Below are 16,394 nucleotides of genomic sequence, written 5' to 3'. Positions count from 1 at the left end.
TACTAATTAGCAGAGCCTCTCCCAAGTGTTTGCTAATAACAAATACAGAAATTCGCTCAGGTGTTGCATTAGGTATAACATAGTGTAAAATCCCCCCCCCCCCCATTATTGTGTTTTAACTACAGTACATTAAAAGGAATTATTATTCCTTTTAATGTACTGTACACTTGCATGCCAAAAGTCATGGGAAAACAGCATGTAAATGGATTATGAAGTGGAGTTCCCTCAGGTGACGGCGTGGGAATTCCCACATCTGTATAAGTTGAGTTGGTATTTTTTGAGTGAGGTTGAACACTGGCCAGCTTGCTTATGGCAAGGTGATGTGAATTATTGGAGTTGAAACGAGGCATGATGGTGGGTGCCAGACGATTGGACATTCCATAAAGCAGCTTGTGCATGAAATTGACATTCTTTGATCCACAGTGCCATGTGTGTACCAGGAAAACAACAATGAAGATATTACCACACACAGTGGACAGCGTGATGGCTGCCCACAGGTGCTTAATGATTGCAATCGGTGGTGTCTAGCTAGAATTGTCTGTGTGAACATACAAGTGACATCACATTCACATTCACTGCAGGAGGTCCTATGCATATATCCTGCAGGTCAGTGCAGCGTTTGTTAGCTTTCATGGGATATGAGAGCAGAATGCCCATCAGAGTGCCTCTGAAGCACCACGACACCAGGCAGAGCACCTCACCTCAGCTTGTGAAGTAGCTAATTGGTCCGACAACATGGGTCATGGTCCAATGAGTCATAGAACCAATTGTTTCAGGCTGATGGTAGGGTTTGTGTGTGGTGCAGACCCCATGAAGCCATGGACCCCAGTTGTTCATAAGGTATGATGCAAGCTAGTGATGCTTTTGTACTAGTGTGGGGTATGTTTCATTGGAATGGGTCAGGTCCACTTGTCCACCTAAGCATGTCATTGACCACTACCTGCTACATTTTACTGCGTGGTGCAGATCTGAAGCCCTTCATGGACTTTATGTACCCGCACAATGATAGGATATTTCAGCAGGATAATGCAGGAAAGTGCCATCAAGCCCAAGTTATCCAGAATTGGTTTGAGGAGCATTTTGGAGAGTTCCTACAAATTGTGTGACCTACATGTTTCCAATAGAGCATTTGTGGCATGTACTGGAGAGGTGAATTCACACCTGAGATTCTTTACCTACAAATACCAAGGAGCTGTGAGCAGCTATCCAGAAGGTTTTCCTCAACATCCCTGCAGATGTCTTCCACCCACTTGTGGAAATGATGCTGCACTTCACTGGGCTAGATGGGGGTCCTACACGATATAAGTTTATGTCCCAGGACAGTGTAGATGTCTAAGTCTAGACAGATTTAATGATAATCACATGACATATCCTGACATATATATAGATATATTTCTGATAAGATCAACGCCAATCCTTTTTTGTTGTTCTCACATATCCAACGTAATTTGTTTTCATAAAATATAGTGGTAGAAAAGTGCTGTGTTGGGGTATATTCCTGCATAGTGTAAATGTAGCATTTATAGTACAAGCCATGTGGGTAAGATTTCAACACATATCATTCATAGGGTGAGTAAAAAATCCATGTGGGTGAGTCCGCAGAAGAAATAACATGCTATGCAGATTTTAGATCTGCATCATGTCAACTGTTTGCTGCAGATATTCACTGTGGATTTCAGGGTTTCACCATTCACATTGTAAGGGGGAAAGCAGGGCAAGTCCAAACCATTTCTACACTAGAATTTAGGACAAAAAGTTACAATATTTGGACTTAAACATATGGGCAAATGCGCTAATACACTCACCGTTCCTTATTTATTTTTTTGTCCTCGGACCATTCAAATTCCACACTAGTGCTTGTGAGTTTGAAAAAAGAGCAAGAAGTTAGGTCCTTCCCTATCATTCTTGCACGTAGTATGATCTATGCCCGAGAATACCGCTAGTTAATACGAAACCATTGAAATCAATGGTTTTGTTTCATCCTGTCATGTGGCCGTGATTATCACAATTGCATAATGGGACAAAATCACATCAATCTGTTTAAGCCCTTTGGTCCGGTTTTTGCTGCTACAGATTTTGTGTAGATTCGCTTTGGATGTTCTGCTTTGGTAAATTCATAGTGATCTAGTCCTGTGAGAACATATCCTAAGGCCAGATTCAAACAACCGTATTTGCACAGCGAGTTACACACCAAAAGTTTGCTCATTTTGTTTGCGCAAAAAAATATGCTGCATACTCTAAATACCTTTCTATTTGTGCAGGGAAAGAGCACATATTGAACTAATTATACTAATTGCCCATTTCAATGAATCAACTGGACAAAGAAAAAAGATAAGCCACCCTCAGTGGGTTTGATGGAGGGAGCTATATATGCAAGCCATATGGAAAAGATAAGTCACTTACTAATTTAGGGGGACTCCTCCATGAGCCACCCCGGCAACGTGTCACAGCAATAAAGGTGATTCCACCAGCAACACGTTTCAGCCTATAATGGGCCTTTTTCAACTTAGCTCTGCCCCATCCCGCCCCCCTCCCATTGCATGCAGTGGCGAGGGGCTGGGAGCTCAGTACACTAGCTCCCGTCCTGGCCCGCCTCCTCACTTTGCAGAGAGGGACAGCATATGTCGGCTGGGCGTGAAAACCCGACCGATATATGCCTGTCTGAATAAGCCCTTAAGAAGTGACATATCACTTCTTATTTTCCGCAAGGCGAATTTCAAATTTGCCACAGCACTTTTTCTTCTAGTAAATGCCGTGCAGCTGGGTGGAAACTGAATGGACCCCATTATAATCAATGGTGTCCATTCAATGCTGTTCGGTTCCATCATAAGATGGACCTGTTTGAATTTGAATTAAAATGAATGAAGCAGCGATGTGCATGCATGATCATCGCTTCATTAATGCAAAGACCTTCGCGACCCATATTCTTGATATTGGTTGGAATGCCTGCAGTTAGACCACTACTGATCATAGATAGAGAATAACATTAGAACTTGGCACACTCCTTTAAAGGGAACCTATATAAACTTAGTTATGATGCTGTTAGGGGATGTGACAGAGCTGGGTGAGGTATTTGTTAGCACTATTTTTAGAGTGCTGTGGCATTCTTTGCAATTCTTTTAAAGAGTACCTGCACTTTACTTTCTGCTCTGTTGGCCATTTTTGGTTTCTTCCGGCAGCTGAAGACAAACTCATATAGCATCATATATGAGGCCATCTTCAGCTGCCAGAAGGAGCCAAATATGGCCCGATGGAGCAGGAGCTATGAACTCAAAGGGAAATTACTCTTTAAATAATAAAAAACTAATAAAAAACTGATTTACTATAAGCAAACTAAATGGAACAGAATTCTACCAAGAAAGTAAAAAGATGAGGCAGCAATTCACAATAAGGTAATTATTATAGGGGGCTTCAACTACCCAGAAAAAATTTTGGAAACTAAATCATGTTGATCATATAAAGGAAATAGATTTTTGGTGAAAACACTGACTAGGGGGAATAAACTTTTGAATCTTAATGTTAGCCAATAAATCTCATAGAATAACAAAGTTGTAAGGAACACTGTCCATAATATATAAAAATCCCACTTGTCTTACAATAGGCAGGATGTTTTGTTGAGGTACCTAAAAACACTGAATTTCAGCAAAGCAAAATCTGATCAGGTTAGAGATGCCCTTAACCTCCATCTGACCTTAAGCTGCCCTAAATTGACTATGACAACAACCTCAAAAATAAATTGCATATTTTTAAAAGCAACTTAAATTTTAATTATGAAAGGTACATACCTAACGGGAATAAAATGATATAAACAGGAGAAAACCAAAAATGTTAAAAAGGGGTTAATACTGTAACTACTAAAACAGAAAGGCGGTAAAGAGAAACTGCAGTGGCGTCTTTCAAGAAATGTGTCTGAAAGCATCATAAGGCCCAATGTCCACGGTGAAAATAGATTTATTAAATCCGCGAGGGTCTCTCACACATGTGATCCATACATAAAATTGCCCATAGGATATCATTAACCACCCGTGGTTAATTAAATAGCCACAGATGGAATTTTAAGCGATTTGCAGATGGCCCGCGGAGGAATTACAAAGCAGCATGCTCTATTTTAATGCGGATCACGAGCAGATGGGCTCAATTGTCCTCTATCTCAATTGATCTCCCGCATGCAAAAAAAGTGCATTTGCTGCGGAAATCCACAGCAGAAATATACGCGGGCCATATTTTTCCCATGGACATGAGGCCTAAAACTGATGGAGAAAAAAGACTTACAAATTTTAGTATACTGTAAACGGAAAAATGTTGTGCTATTTTTGAAAGCTGTCCCCTAGCTGCAGGATTTCAAGCAATCAGCTTTTTTTTAGCCTTTCCATTCAAATAAATGGAGTGGCTGTGTGCATATATGATCACTGTTGCACACGCTTCAGGACGTATCAGAGTTCCAGTCTTGGGATCATTGGGAGATCTATTGATTGGACCCCAAGATATCTGACCTTATCTCCTATCTTGTGTAGAGGGTACAACCTTTGAACACGTCACAACTCCCTTAACTGTATCAACCAGTGCGAGGCATCTACTGCCAAAGCAAAGAAGAACATGGGGCATGGGATGAAACAAGAGGTACAGGTGCACATTACGAGAACATTGTTGTTCCCCTTTACAAGTCACTGGTCAGACCATTCAGAATATTATGCACACTTTTGAACACCAGAATACAAGAAGAGCTTGAGTTGGTTCAAATAAAGGCAAACAAAGTAACTAATGGAATGGGTGAACTACAGCACCCAGAAATGTTATCAAAAATACAGATGAGAGATAACTTAATAACTATGTATAAATATCGAAATTTCTTCCCTGATTTATGTATGCCCAGGAATGTAACAATCAGGCATTGTCTACATCCACAATAAATAAAGTTTCCACACCAACATTGAAGGGAATTTTTTTACTGCAAGAGCAGTAAAACTATGGGGACTCTGCGTGAAAGGGTCATGACTAGAGATGAGCGAGCACCAAAATGCTCGAGTGCTCGTTACTCGAGTCGAACTTTCAGTGATGCTCGAGAGTTCGTTTCGAGTAACGAACCCCATTGAAGTCAATGGGCGACTCGAGCATTTTTGTATATCGCCGATGCTCGCTAAGGTTTTCATTTGTGAAAATCTGGGAAATTCAAGAAAGTGATGGGAATGACACAGAAACGGATAGGGCAGGCGAGGAGCTACATGTTGGGCTGCATCTCAAGTTCCCAGGTCCCACTATTAAGCCACAATAGTGGCAAGAGTGGACCCCCCCCCCGCACTGTCAGCATAAAGATCGTTCTCCTCTGCCACAGAATTCATGAATGGGTGTGAGTGAGAGCTGCCTCTGATTGGTCAGGCTGTGACCAATCAGAGGCAGCTCATTCAGCAGGCGGGGATTTTAAATCCCCGGCTGCTGAATACTACTCACAGCTGTTCAGAGCAGTTCAGGAGGACTGCCGCCGGCCGCGCGAAACTCCGTCTGCCGGGAACAGGTGAGTATATATATTTTTTTTATTTTTACACATTTCTGGATGAATTGCAGGGAAGGGCTTATATATTTAAGCCCTTCCCGACAATTCATCCCGCGATCGCCGGCAGCCCATTGCTTTCAATGGAGCCAGCTGTATTGCCGGCTCCATTGAATTCAACGGTCAGTGCTCGTTTAATCGAGACGAGTACCGCGTGGTGCTCGTCTCGAGTAACGAGCATCTCGAGCACCCTAATACTCGAACAAGCATCAAGCTCGGACGAGTATGCTCGCTCATCTCTAGTCATGACTCATGATGAATTCACTAAGAGTTCAAAAGTGGCCTGCATACATTATTTGAGTGTAAGAATGTTGCTCACTAGATTACTGAAGATAGGTTACTGATCCAGGTATTTATACGGATGTGCTACTATGTCAAATGTTCCGATCTACCAATAAACCTTCTAGTAAAATTAAGTTGCTCAACAGCAGTCACAGCAGTTGATAGGCACTGTCTGTTTAAATATCCTTCCTGTCAGAGCTCGAACCCATGACTTCTTGCATACTAGTTGAGAGCTCTCTCCTTTAGACTATCAGGACTTGGACAGTTCATTGTTGAAACCTAGCCTTGTTCTGTATTTCCCAGTTACCTAGTTCCTGCCTCCTGGTCTTGACCCTGCCTTTGTTCCTGATTGCACTTCCTTTATAAGCCTATCCCTGCCACTGCTTCAGTGCGTAATTATTGAGCTCCAAGCCAGTAATGAGCTTCACTTCTACCTCATCCACTGTACTGCAACTGAGACCACCTGCTAACGACTCGGCTTCAACTTGACTATGATTTCTACTTCATCCTCTGTACTGCAACTGAGACCACCTGCTAACGACCCGGCTTCCACTTGACTACTCTCCAGTCTGGCTTGGCTACTACACCTGGGCTCCAATCCAGTGCCGGTAAGACTTCACACTTCCTGTGGTACTCAAAGCCATCTCTTGATGCATGATTTTATCAGAAAATAAAGTAGACTAAAAACTTGTCTGGACTGGCTAATTATCTTTACAAATCACTACTTTCTGTGCATTGTTAACAATGATTGGCCATTGTGTATGATGAAGACGATCAACACTTAACACTAAAAAGTTGATGACCATTGATCAGAACTAGAGATGAGCGAACACCAAAATGTTCGGGTGTTCGTTATTCGAAACGAACTTCCCGCGATGTTCGAGGGTTCGTTTCGAATAACGAACCCCATTGAAGTCAATGGGCGACCAGAGCATTTTTGTATTTCGCCGATGCTCGCTAAGGTTTTCATGTGTGAAAATCTGGGCAATTCAAGAAAGTGATGGGAATGACACAGAAACGGATATGGCAGGCGAGGGGCTACATGTTGGGCTGCATCTCAAGTTCACAGGTCCCACTATTAAGCCACAATACCGGCAAGAGTGGGCCCCCCCCCCCCTCCCAACAACTTTTACTTCTGAAAAGCCCTCATTAGCATGGCATACCTTTGCTAAGCACCACACTAGCTACAACAAAGCACAATCACTGCCTGGATGACACTCTGCTGCCACTTCTCCTGGGTTACATGCTGACCAACCTCCCCCCCTCCCCCCCACAGCGCACACCAAAGTGTCCCTGCGCAGCCTTCAGCTGCCCTCATGCCACACCACCCTCATGTCTATTTAGAAGTGCGTCTGCCATGAGGAGGAACCGCAGGCACACACTGCAGAGGGTTGGCACGGCTAGGCAGCGACCCTCTTTAAAAGGGGCGGGGCGATAGCCCACAATGCTGTACAGAAGCAATGAGAAATAGAATCCTGTGCCACCGCCATCAGGAGCTGCACACGTGGGCATAGCAATGGGGAACCTATGTGCCACACACTATTCATTCTGTCAAGGTGTCTGCATGCCCCAGTCAGACTGGTAATATGTACCTTAACAGTAACCGCGTTGGTGGTAATGTGGTGACTGCGGACCTAGTAGCACGGTTGTATTTTGTTGGTTTTCGGAATGCGGCCAGGATTAAGTGGGCCGTGGCGGGGGGATGGTGTGGGGGCTCTCTTGTTGTGTCGGTAAAGGTGAAATTCTTGGACTGCCACCAGACGAACCAATGCAAAGGCATTTGCCAAGAATGTTTTCCCTGTTGGAGGAGGAGGGGGATGTTTTTGAGGCACTACGTGTCCTCTCCACGTGTCCATGGTTATATGCACCTTAACAGTAACCGCGTTGGTGGTAATGCGGTGGTGACTGCGGACCTAGTAGCACGGTTGTATTTTGTTGGTTTTCGGAATGCGGCCAGGATTAAGTGGGCCGTGGCAGGGGGATGGTGTGGGGGCTCTCTTGTTGTGTCGGTAAAGGTGAAATTCTTGGACTGCCACCAGACGAACCAATGCAAAGGCATTTGCCAAGAATGTTTTCCCTGTTGGAGGAGGAGGGGGATGTTTTTGAGGCACTACGTGTCCTCTCCACGTGTCCATGGTTATATGCACCTTAACAGTAACCGCGTTGGTGGTAATGCGGTGGTGACTGCGGACCTAGTAGCACGGTTGTATTTTGTTGGTTTTCGGAATGCGGCCAGGATTAAGTGGGCCGTGGCGGGGGGATGGTGGGGGGGCTCTCTTGTTGTGTCGGTAAAGGTGAAATTCTTGGACTGCCACCAGACGAACCAATGCAAAGGCATTTGCCAAGAATGTTTTCCCTGTTGGAGGAGGAGGGGGATGTTTTTGAGGCACTACGTGTCCTCTCCACGTGTCCGTGGTTATATGCACCTTAACAGTAACCGCGTTGGTGGGAAATGGCCTCGCCGCCATCATGTCTTTGGGAAGCCTCTGTTTCCACACCCCAGAGACATACCATTAGCAGCGGTATAGGCAGAGCCCAGAATTCGTAACATTTCAGCCGTAGCATTAGGACAGGCCCCACTAACATATCAGTAGCAGCATTATAGGAGGAGCGCAGTCTTCGTTCCATGTCAGCAATAGTAGCACTCAAGACAGGCCCCAGTAACAATTCCGAAGCAGCAGTATAGCGGGAGCGCAGTCTTCGTTCCATGTCAGCAATAGTAGCACTCAAGACAGGCCCCAGTAACAATTCTGAAGCAGCAGTATAGTGGGAGCGCAGTCTTAGTTCCATTTCAGTAGCCTTAGTATAGCCAAGGCCCAAGTTACATTTATGTAGCTAAAGTGTAGGCCAACACCACACACCTTTCTGTACCATGAGTGCAGGCGAAGAACATACAAATTGCTATGATTACACTGTAGGTGAGGGCCCCAAAAAATTGGTGTACCAACAGTACTAATGTACCTCAGTAAAAATTGGCCATGCCCAACCAAGATGGCAGGTGAATCGCTTTGGTTAATGTGGCTTAAGTGGTAACTAGGCCTGGAGGCAGCACAGTGTAACGAAAAATTGGTTCAAGTTAAAGTTCCAACGCTTTTAAGCGCATTGAAACTTATAAAAATTGTTCAGAAAAATTATTTGAGTGAGCCTTGTGGCCCTAAGAAAAATTGCCCGTTCAGCGTGATTACGTGAGGTTTCAGGAGGAGGAGGAGGAATATTAGACACAGATTGATGAAGCAGAAATGTCCCCGTTTTGGATGGTGAGAGAGAACGTAGCTTCCATCCGCGGGTGCAGCCTACATATTGCTTACGTATCGCTGCTGTCCGCTGGTGGAGAACAGAAGTCTGGGGAAATCCAGCCTTTGTTCATCTTGATGAGTGTTAGCCTGTCGGCACTGTCGGTTGACAAGCGGCTACGCTTATCCGTGATGATTCCCCCAGCCGCACTAAACACCCTCTCCGACAAGACGCTAGCCGCAGGACAAGCAAGCACCTCCAGGGCATACAGCGCTAGTTCAGGCCACGTGTCCAGCTTCGACACCCAGTAGTTGTAGGGGGCAGAGGCGTCACCGAGGATGGTCGTGCGATCGGCTACGTACTCCCTCACCATCCTTTTACAGTGCTCCCGCCGACTCAGCCTTGACTGGGGAGCGGTGACACAGTCGTGCTGGGGAGCCATAAAGCTGGCCAGGCCCTTAAAGACTGTTGCACTGCCTGGGATGTACATGCTGCTCGATCTCCGCACCTCCCCTGCTACCTTGCCCTCGGTACTGCGCCTTCTGCCACTAGCGCTGTCGGCTGGGAATTTTACCATCAGCTTGTCCGCAAGGGTCCTGTGGTATAGCAACACTCTCGAACCCCTTTCCTCTTCGGGAATGAGAGTGGGCAGGTTCTCCTTATAGCGTGGGTCGAGCAGTGTGTACACCCAGTAATCCGTTGTGGCCAGAATGCGTGCAACGCGAGGGTCACGAGAAAGGCATCCTAACATGAAGTCAGCCATGTGTGCCAGGGTACCAGTACGCAACACATGGCTGTCTTCACTAGGAAGATCACTTTCAGGATCCTCCTCCTCCTCAGGCCATACACGCTGAAAGGATGACAGGCAATGAGCCGGTGTACCGTCAGCAGCGGGCCAAGCTGTCTCTTCCCCCTGCTCCTCATGCTCCTCCTCCTCCTCCTGTACGCGCTGAGAAATAGACAGGAGGGTGCCCTGACTATCCAGCGGCATACTGTCTTCCACCGCCCCCGTTTCCGAGCGCAAAGCAGCTGCCTTTATGGTTTGCAGGGAATTTCTCAAGATGCATAGCAGAGGAATGGTGACGCTAATGATTGTAGCATCGCCGCTCACCACCTGGGTAGACTCCTCAAAATTACCAAGGACATGGCAGATGTCTGCCAACCAGGCCCACTCTTCTGAAAGGAATTGAGGAGGCTGACTCCTACTACGCCGCCCATGTTGGAGTTGGTATTCGACTATAGCTCTACGCTGCTCATAGAGCCTGGCCAACATGTGGAGCGTAGAGTTCCACCGTGTGGGCACGTCGCACAGCAGTCGGTGCACTGGCAGATTAAACCGATGTTGCAGGGTGGCAGCGTCCATCTTGGACTTGCGGAAATGTGCGCTGACCCGGTGCACCTTTCCGAGCAGGTCTGACAAGTGTGGGTAGCTTTTCAGAAAGCGCTGAACCACCAAATTAAAGACGTGGGCCAGGCATGGCACGTGCGTGAGGCTGCCGAGCTGCAGAGCCGCCACCAGGTTACGGCCGTTGTCACACATGACCATGCCCGGTTGGAGGCTCAGCGACGCAAGCCAGCGGTCGGTCTGCTGTGTCAGACCCTGCAGCAGTTCGTGGGCCGTGTGCCTCTTATCGCCTAAGCTGAGTAGTTTCAGCACGGCCTGCTGACGCTTGCCCACCGCTGTGCTGCCACACCGCGCGACACCGACTGCTGGCGACATGCTGCTGCTAACACATCTTGATTGCGAGACAGAGGAGGAGGAGGGTGCTTTAGTGGAGGAAGCATACACCTCCGCAGATACCACCACCGAGCTGGGGCCCGCAATTCTGGGGGTGGGTAGGACGTGAGCGGTCCCAGGCTCTGACTCTGTCCCAGCCTCCACTAAATTCACCCAATGTGCCGTCAGGGAGATGTAGTGGCCCTGCCCGCTGTGCTTGTCCACGTGTCCGTTGTTAAGTGGACCGTGGCAGTAACCGCGTTGGTGAGGGCGCGTACAATGTTGCGGGAGACGTGGTCGTGCAGGGCTGGGACGGCACATCGGGAAAAGTAGTGGCGACTGGGAACCGAATAGCGCGGGGCCGCCGCCTCCATGATACTTTTGAAGGACTCAGTTTCCACAACCCTATACGGCAGCATCTCAAGGCTGATGAATTTTGCTATGCGGACGGTTAACGTTTGAGCGTGCGGGTGCGTGGCGGCGTACTTGCGCTCCAACAGTTGCGCAAGCGACGGCTGGACGGTGCGCTGAACTACACTGCTGGATGGGGCCGAGGACAGCGGAGATGAGGGTGTGGGTGCAGGCCATGAGGCGGTAGTGCCTGTGTCCTGAGAGGGGGGTTGCATCTCAGTGGCAGGTTGGGGCACAGGGGGAGAGGCAGGGGTGCAAACCGGAGGTGCTGAACGGCCTTCGTCCCACCTTGTGGGGTGCTTGGCCATCATATGTCTGCGTGTGGTGGTGGTGAGGCTGTTGGTGTTGGCTCCCCGTCTGAGCTTTGCGCGACAAAGGTTGCACACCACTGTTCGTCGGTCGTCAGGCGTCTCTGTGAAAAACTGCCAGACCTTAGAGCACCGCGGCCTCTGCAGGGTGGCATGGCGTGAGGGGGCGCTTTGGGAAACACTTGGTGGATTATTCGGTCTGGCCCTGCCTCTACCCCTGGCCACCGCACTGCCTCTTGCAACCTGCCTTGCTGATGCCTTGACTCCCCCTCTGAAGACCTGTCCTCCTGAGTAAGCGTTGCACACCAGGTGGGGTCAGTCACCTCATCGTCCTGCTGCTCTTCCTCCGAATCCTCTGTGCGCTGCTCCCTCAGACTTACTGCCCTTACTACTACCTCACTGCAAGACAACTGTGTCTGATCGTCATCGTCCTCCTCACCCACAGAAAGTTGTTGAGACAGTTGGCGGAAGTCCCCAGCCTCTTCCCCCGGACCCCGGGAATTTTCGAATGGTTGGGCATCAGTGACGATAAACTCCTCTGGTGGGAGAGGAACCGCTGCTGCCCAATCTAAGCAGGGGCCCGAGAACAGTTCCTGGGAGTGTTCCCGCTCCTGAGCAGGTGTCATTGTAGTGGAGTGAGGAGGCTGGGAGGAAGGAGGAGCAGCAGACAGAGGATTCGGATTTGCAGCAGTGGACGGCGCAGAACTGCGTGTTGACGATAGGTTGCTCGAAGCACTTTCTGCCATCCAGGACAGGACCTGCTCACACTGCTCATTTTCTAATAACCGTCTCCCGCGTGGACCCATTAATTGGGCGATGAATGTGGGGACGCCAGAAACGTGCCTCTCTCCTAATCGCGCAGCAGTCGGCTGCGACACACCTGGATCAGGAGCTCGGCCTGTGTCCACACCCTGACTTGGCCCTCCGCGTCCTCGGCCGCGTCCTCTAGGCCTACCCCTACCCCTCAGCATGCTGTATTACCAGTGATTTGATTTCACAGGCAGGAAATAAATTGGCGCAAGACTGCAGGCCAAATATAATTTTTTCCCTTTTTTGAAAATGAAAGGCCCCACTGCCTCTAGTGAATGAATAATCTAAGTTTAATAACTGTGCTGTGGCCCTGCTAATGTGTCACAGAACGTGAGGGTAGCAGAGTTATTATAACTCTGGCAGAGCAGGTATTTTTTTCCCAATTAAGGAAAGCAAATGGCGAAGCGAGCAGTAAACCGTAGCTGGGTGCGTCTGATTTTTAAACGTTGCACACGCAGCCGACACGTGTCCACCGCCCTTAGGACGGACAGAGGCAGGACAAATAGAATTATTTTCAATTTTTTTCCACCAAAAGGCAGCACTGCGTATATTCAATGAACATGAGAAGTTTAATAACTGTGCTGTGGCCCTGCTAATGTGGCACAGAACTTGAGGGTAGCAGAGTTATTATAACTCTGGCAGAGCAGGTATTTTTTTCCAAATTAAGGAAAGCAAATGGCGAAGCCAGGAGTAAAACGTAGCTGGGTGCGTCTGATTTTTAAACGTTGCACGCGCAGCCGACACGTGTCCACAGCCCTTAGGACGGACAGAGGCAGGTCAAATAGAATTTTTTTCACTTGTTTTACAAGCAAAAGGCCGCACTGCGTATATTCAATGAACAACAACTGTGTTGTGGCCCTGCCTACACAATTCTTTCCCTGCAGTATCAGTGGAGGGTGCAATGCTCTGCAGAGGCGATTTTGAGAAGAAAAAAAATATGCAGCACAGCTAACAGCAGCCAGCACAGTACTGCACACGGTTAAATATGGCCCTAGAAAGGACCGTTGAGGTTCTTGAAGGCTACACTCACTCCTAACACTCTCCCTGCCTATGCAACACTTCTGTCCCTAATGCCGGGTGCAACGCTCTGCAGAGCCGATTTTGAGAAGAAAAAAAATTGCCACTGCTAACAGCAGCCAACACACAGCTATCAGTGGCCCTAATAAGGACCTTTGGGGGTCTTGAAGCCTACACTAACTACCAATTCTTTCCCTACAGCAGCTCCGGTACAAACAGCACTGTCCCTCATCTAACTCACAAGGCATCTGAGGCGAGCCGCGGGAGGGGCCGACTTTTATATTAGGCGGACACCTGATCTCCCCAGCCACTCACTGCAGGGGGGTGGTATAGGGCTTGAATGTCACAGGGGGAAGTTGTAATGCCTTCCCTGTCTTTCAATTGGCCAGAAAAGCGCGCTAACGTCTCAGGGAAGGAAGTGAAAGTAACCCGAACACCGCATGGTGTTCGTTACGAATAACGAACATCCCGAACACCCTAATATCCGCACGGATATCAAGTTCGGACGAACACGTTCGCTCATCTCTAATCAGAACTTATCGCTATCAGTACAACAATCTGTAAATGTAAATGGCACTCAACATTTACAGTCAACAGTGCTACTTAGCGCTTAACTTAAGCAAGAGCTGTCATCCAGCAGTGAGGAGCATCCTGAAGAAAATGAACCTCATATCCTGGCTGCACATTTTTTTGAAAACGGCAAATTAGTTCTTTGAAAAAATTGTCCCACATGAAGAAACCTTAAGTTGAAACAAAGACAAAATCATTTTCTGTATTCCTATTTATGCAAACCTTGGAAGGATAAAAAAACAACTACAAATCTCTAGCAAAAGATAGTGTCTAGAAAAGGCAATATCCACTTTATTTTAACATCATAATAATTATCTATGCAACATAATGGTAGTTTTTAATATTTACCTGTATTTCTGTGACTGCCACTTACATAATTTTCTCCTCAATGCTTCTGCTGCCTTCTCTTTGTTTGTTGTTCCTGGTTGCTGAGTATAACGGAATGCAACAGATGAATGAAGTTGTGAATATCAGCTCCATGGATGATACAACTGAATGTTCAAGTCACCCAGTGATGGGTTCAGAAGCCAATTAGTACTATGAAAACGTAACCTTGTTTGTATCAGAACAGTAAGCAAAGTCAGGGCAGCAGACAGTGAGGTATAGTTATTAAAACTATACAAAGGTGTTTAATATTAATTGTTTTAATAAAATGGACTTAGCCTTTTAGAAAATTATGTAAATTTAACAGCCACAGAAACAATTGCTACTGACAATAATGGTAACAAACCAGTAATACAACACATCCTTTATAGAAGAAAATCACATCTACGGTACTAATTCTCACTGTATAAATGTTAAGGCACACTTCCTGAAAATATTGTCTTCCCTGGAACTACTACAGATGCAGTGTATATTGAAATAAAAAAACAAGGATATAACTATAAAGCAGTGCCTTAATAATGCATTTTAAAATATACTTATGTTTGTTTCTGTACATATCTTTGTAAAAGTAACAATTTATTAATAGTATTTAATATACTGTGGTTATAACTGATAGTACAAGCTTAAGTGAAGTATAAAATATTGTAACATTCACAGTTTTTGGGTGATCAGTGAATTTTTGTTGTTCTAAGTGCCAAAAGCCACTCTAACCCACTAGAACAAAGTAAAAGCACATAACCACTGAATGCTATTATATAAAGATATAGCAGTAAGTGTCATTGTACAAAATCACATATACTAAAATGTGTGGGAGATACAGGCATAACTATGCAGAAAACTCCCAATGTCCAGATGCAATGCAAGTGCTGACAAGTTCCAAAAACACAAATGTTTATGAAGTGACTGGTGATAAGTCTTATGCGATGGATTTGTGCTTATTGGGGGAACATACAGTACTTTTAATACACTTACTGCCAATATACTGGCATTTCATCATCCATTTTATGCTATTGGGCTTGCTTGCTTAAGAGATGTTTTAGAAACATCAGTGTGCATGGTGGACATAGCTATAGTCTCATAGTCATCTTCTCGAGATCTAAAATCACAGAAATTAAAGAAGAACTGTAAGTCCCTCTGAAAGTTTTTGTTGAGAAAACCATAGAAGATTGGATTAACACAAGTGGAGATCATTGCTGTCAGATGGCAAATCAAAAATAGCAAGTTATGATTGCAGGTTGAAATTGCCTCATGGTTCCAATCAAACACCAAATTGAAGATGAAAAACGGCAGCCAACATAAAGCGAATACAACCACAATGGAAAAGAGCATGATGTTGATTCTCTTTGTTTCACTGGATCTGTATTTATTGTCTCTCATCTTATCCATCATGTTGTTCCGTTTTTTTAATCTGAGAAATATCTAAAGAGAAAGAAAAAGATTACATTTACCCATATTAGTAATGTATTTAGGATTACCATTACATGCAGAGAAACCAAATATATATGCTGGTATTTAGCAAACTTAAATAGTATAACCCAGTTTGGGTCGAACTTTGCTAAACGTTCAATTCGGCATGAATCCGAACCTCAGGTGATTCATCTTGGCCGAACCCACTAAAATTTTCTTCCACCTCTTCCTCCATCATTGGTAACATTCTGGTTTGGTTTGAACTGATTTGGGCCAAACCAAATTTTTTGCCAAAATTCTGCGAATTGGCCAAACCAAAGTTTTGAAAAGTTCACTCATTGCTAATTTTTTTGTACTCTTTACTTTTCAGTGTTCTGAATAATATTACATTTTACAACTGAAATGTAATATGTTTGTGATTATTACTAGCAAAACTTGAATTTATAACCTTTGCAAAATACATGTTATCATTTAGGATTATAATATACATTATTTTATGTGACACTTGTCATGACTGAAATATATGTTTTCTACATGAATATTACAGTTTCAGTGAAAAGCAACTTATTTATTGCATGTTGAGAATTAATGGAATTTTCCAATTTACTTAATGTATCACATCCTCATAGCTTTTGTCACTGCTTGAAGTCATTTTGCAGAAGCTTTTACTTTCAGGGGTTGAGACTCAATTCAGGTAATGTAATGG

At 45.6% G+C, this 16,394-nt stretch overlaps 1 protein-coding gene across 1 annotated transcript in view; it reads right to left on the bottom strand.

Moving 5' to 3' along the window:
* Nucleotides 1–14,161: 14,161 nt before the first annotated feature.
* The window catches only part of NPY1R (neuropeptide Y receptor Y1), a 90,102-nt gene continuing 87,869 nt past the window's right edge, over nt 14,162–16,394 (bottom strand). Inside the window, exon 3 of the mRNA XM_066573570.1 lies at nt 14,162–15,700. Coding sequence (XP_066429667.1) covers nt 15,284–15,700 — 417 coding nt within the window. The 3' untranslated portion in view covers nt 14,162–15,283. The remainder of the gene's footprint in view (nt 15,701–16,394) is intronic.

The sequence above is a fragment of the Eleutherodactylus coqui genome, chromosome 7 (genome assembly GCF_035609145.1).
Source record: "Eleutherodactylus coqui strain aEleCoq1 chromosome 7, aEleCoq1.hap1, whole genome shotgun sequence".
Taxonomy (NCBI): Eukaryota; Metazoa; Chordata; class Amphibia; order Anura; family Eleutherodactylidae; genus Eleutherodactylus; species Eleutherodactylus coqui.
Note: the sequence above shows the minus strand (reverse complement) of the source record. Positions and strands in the feature narration are given on the sequence as shown.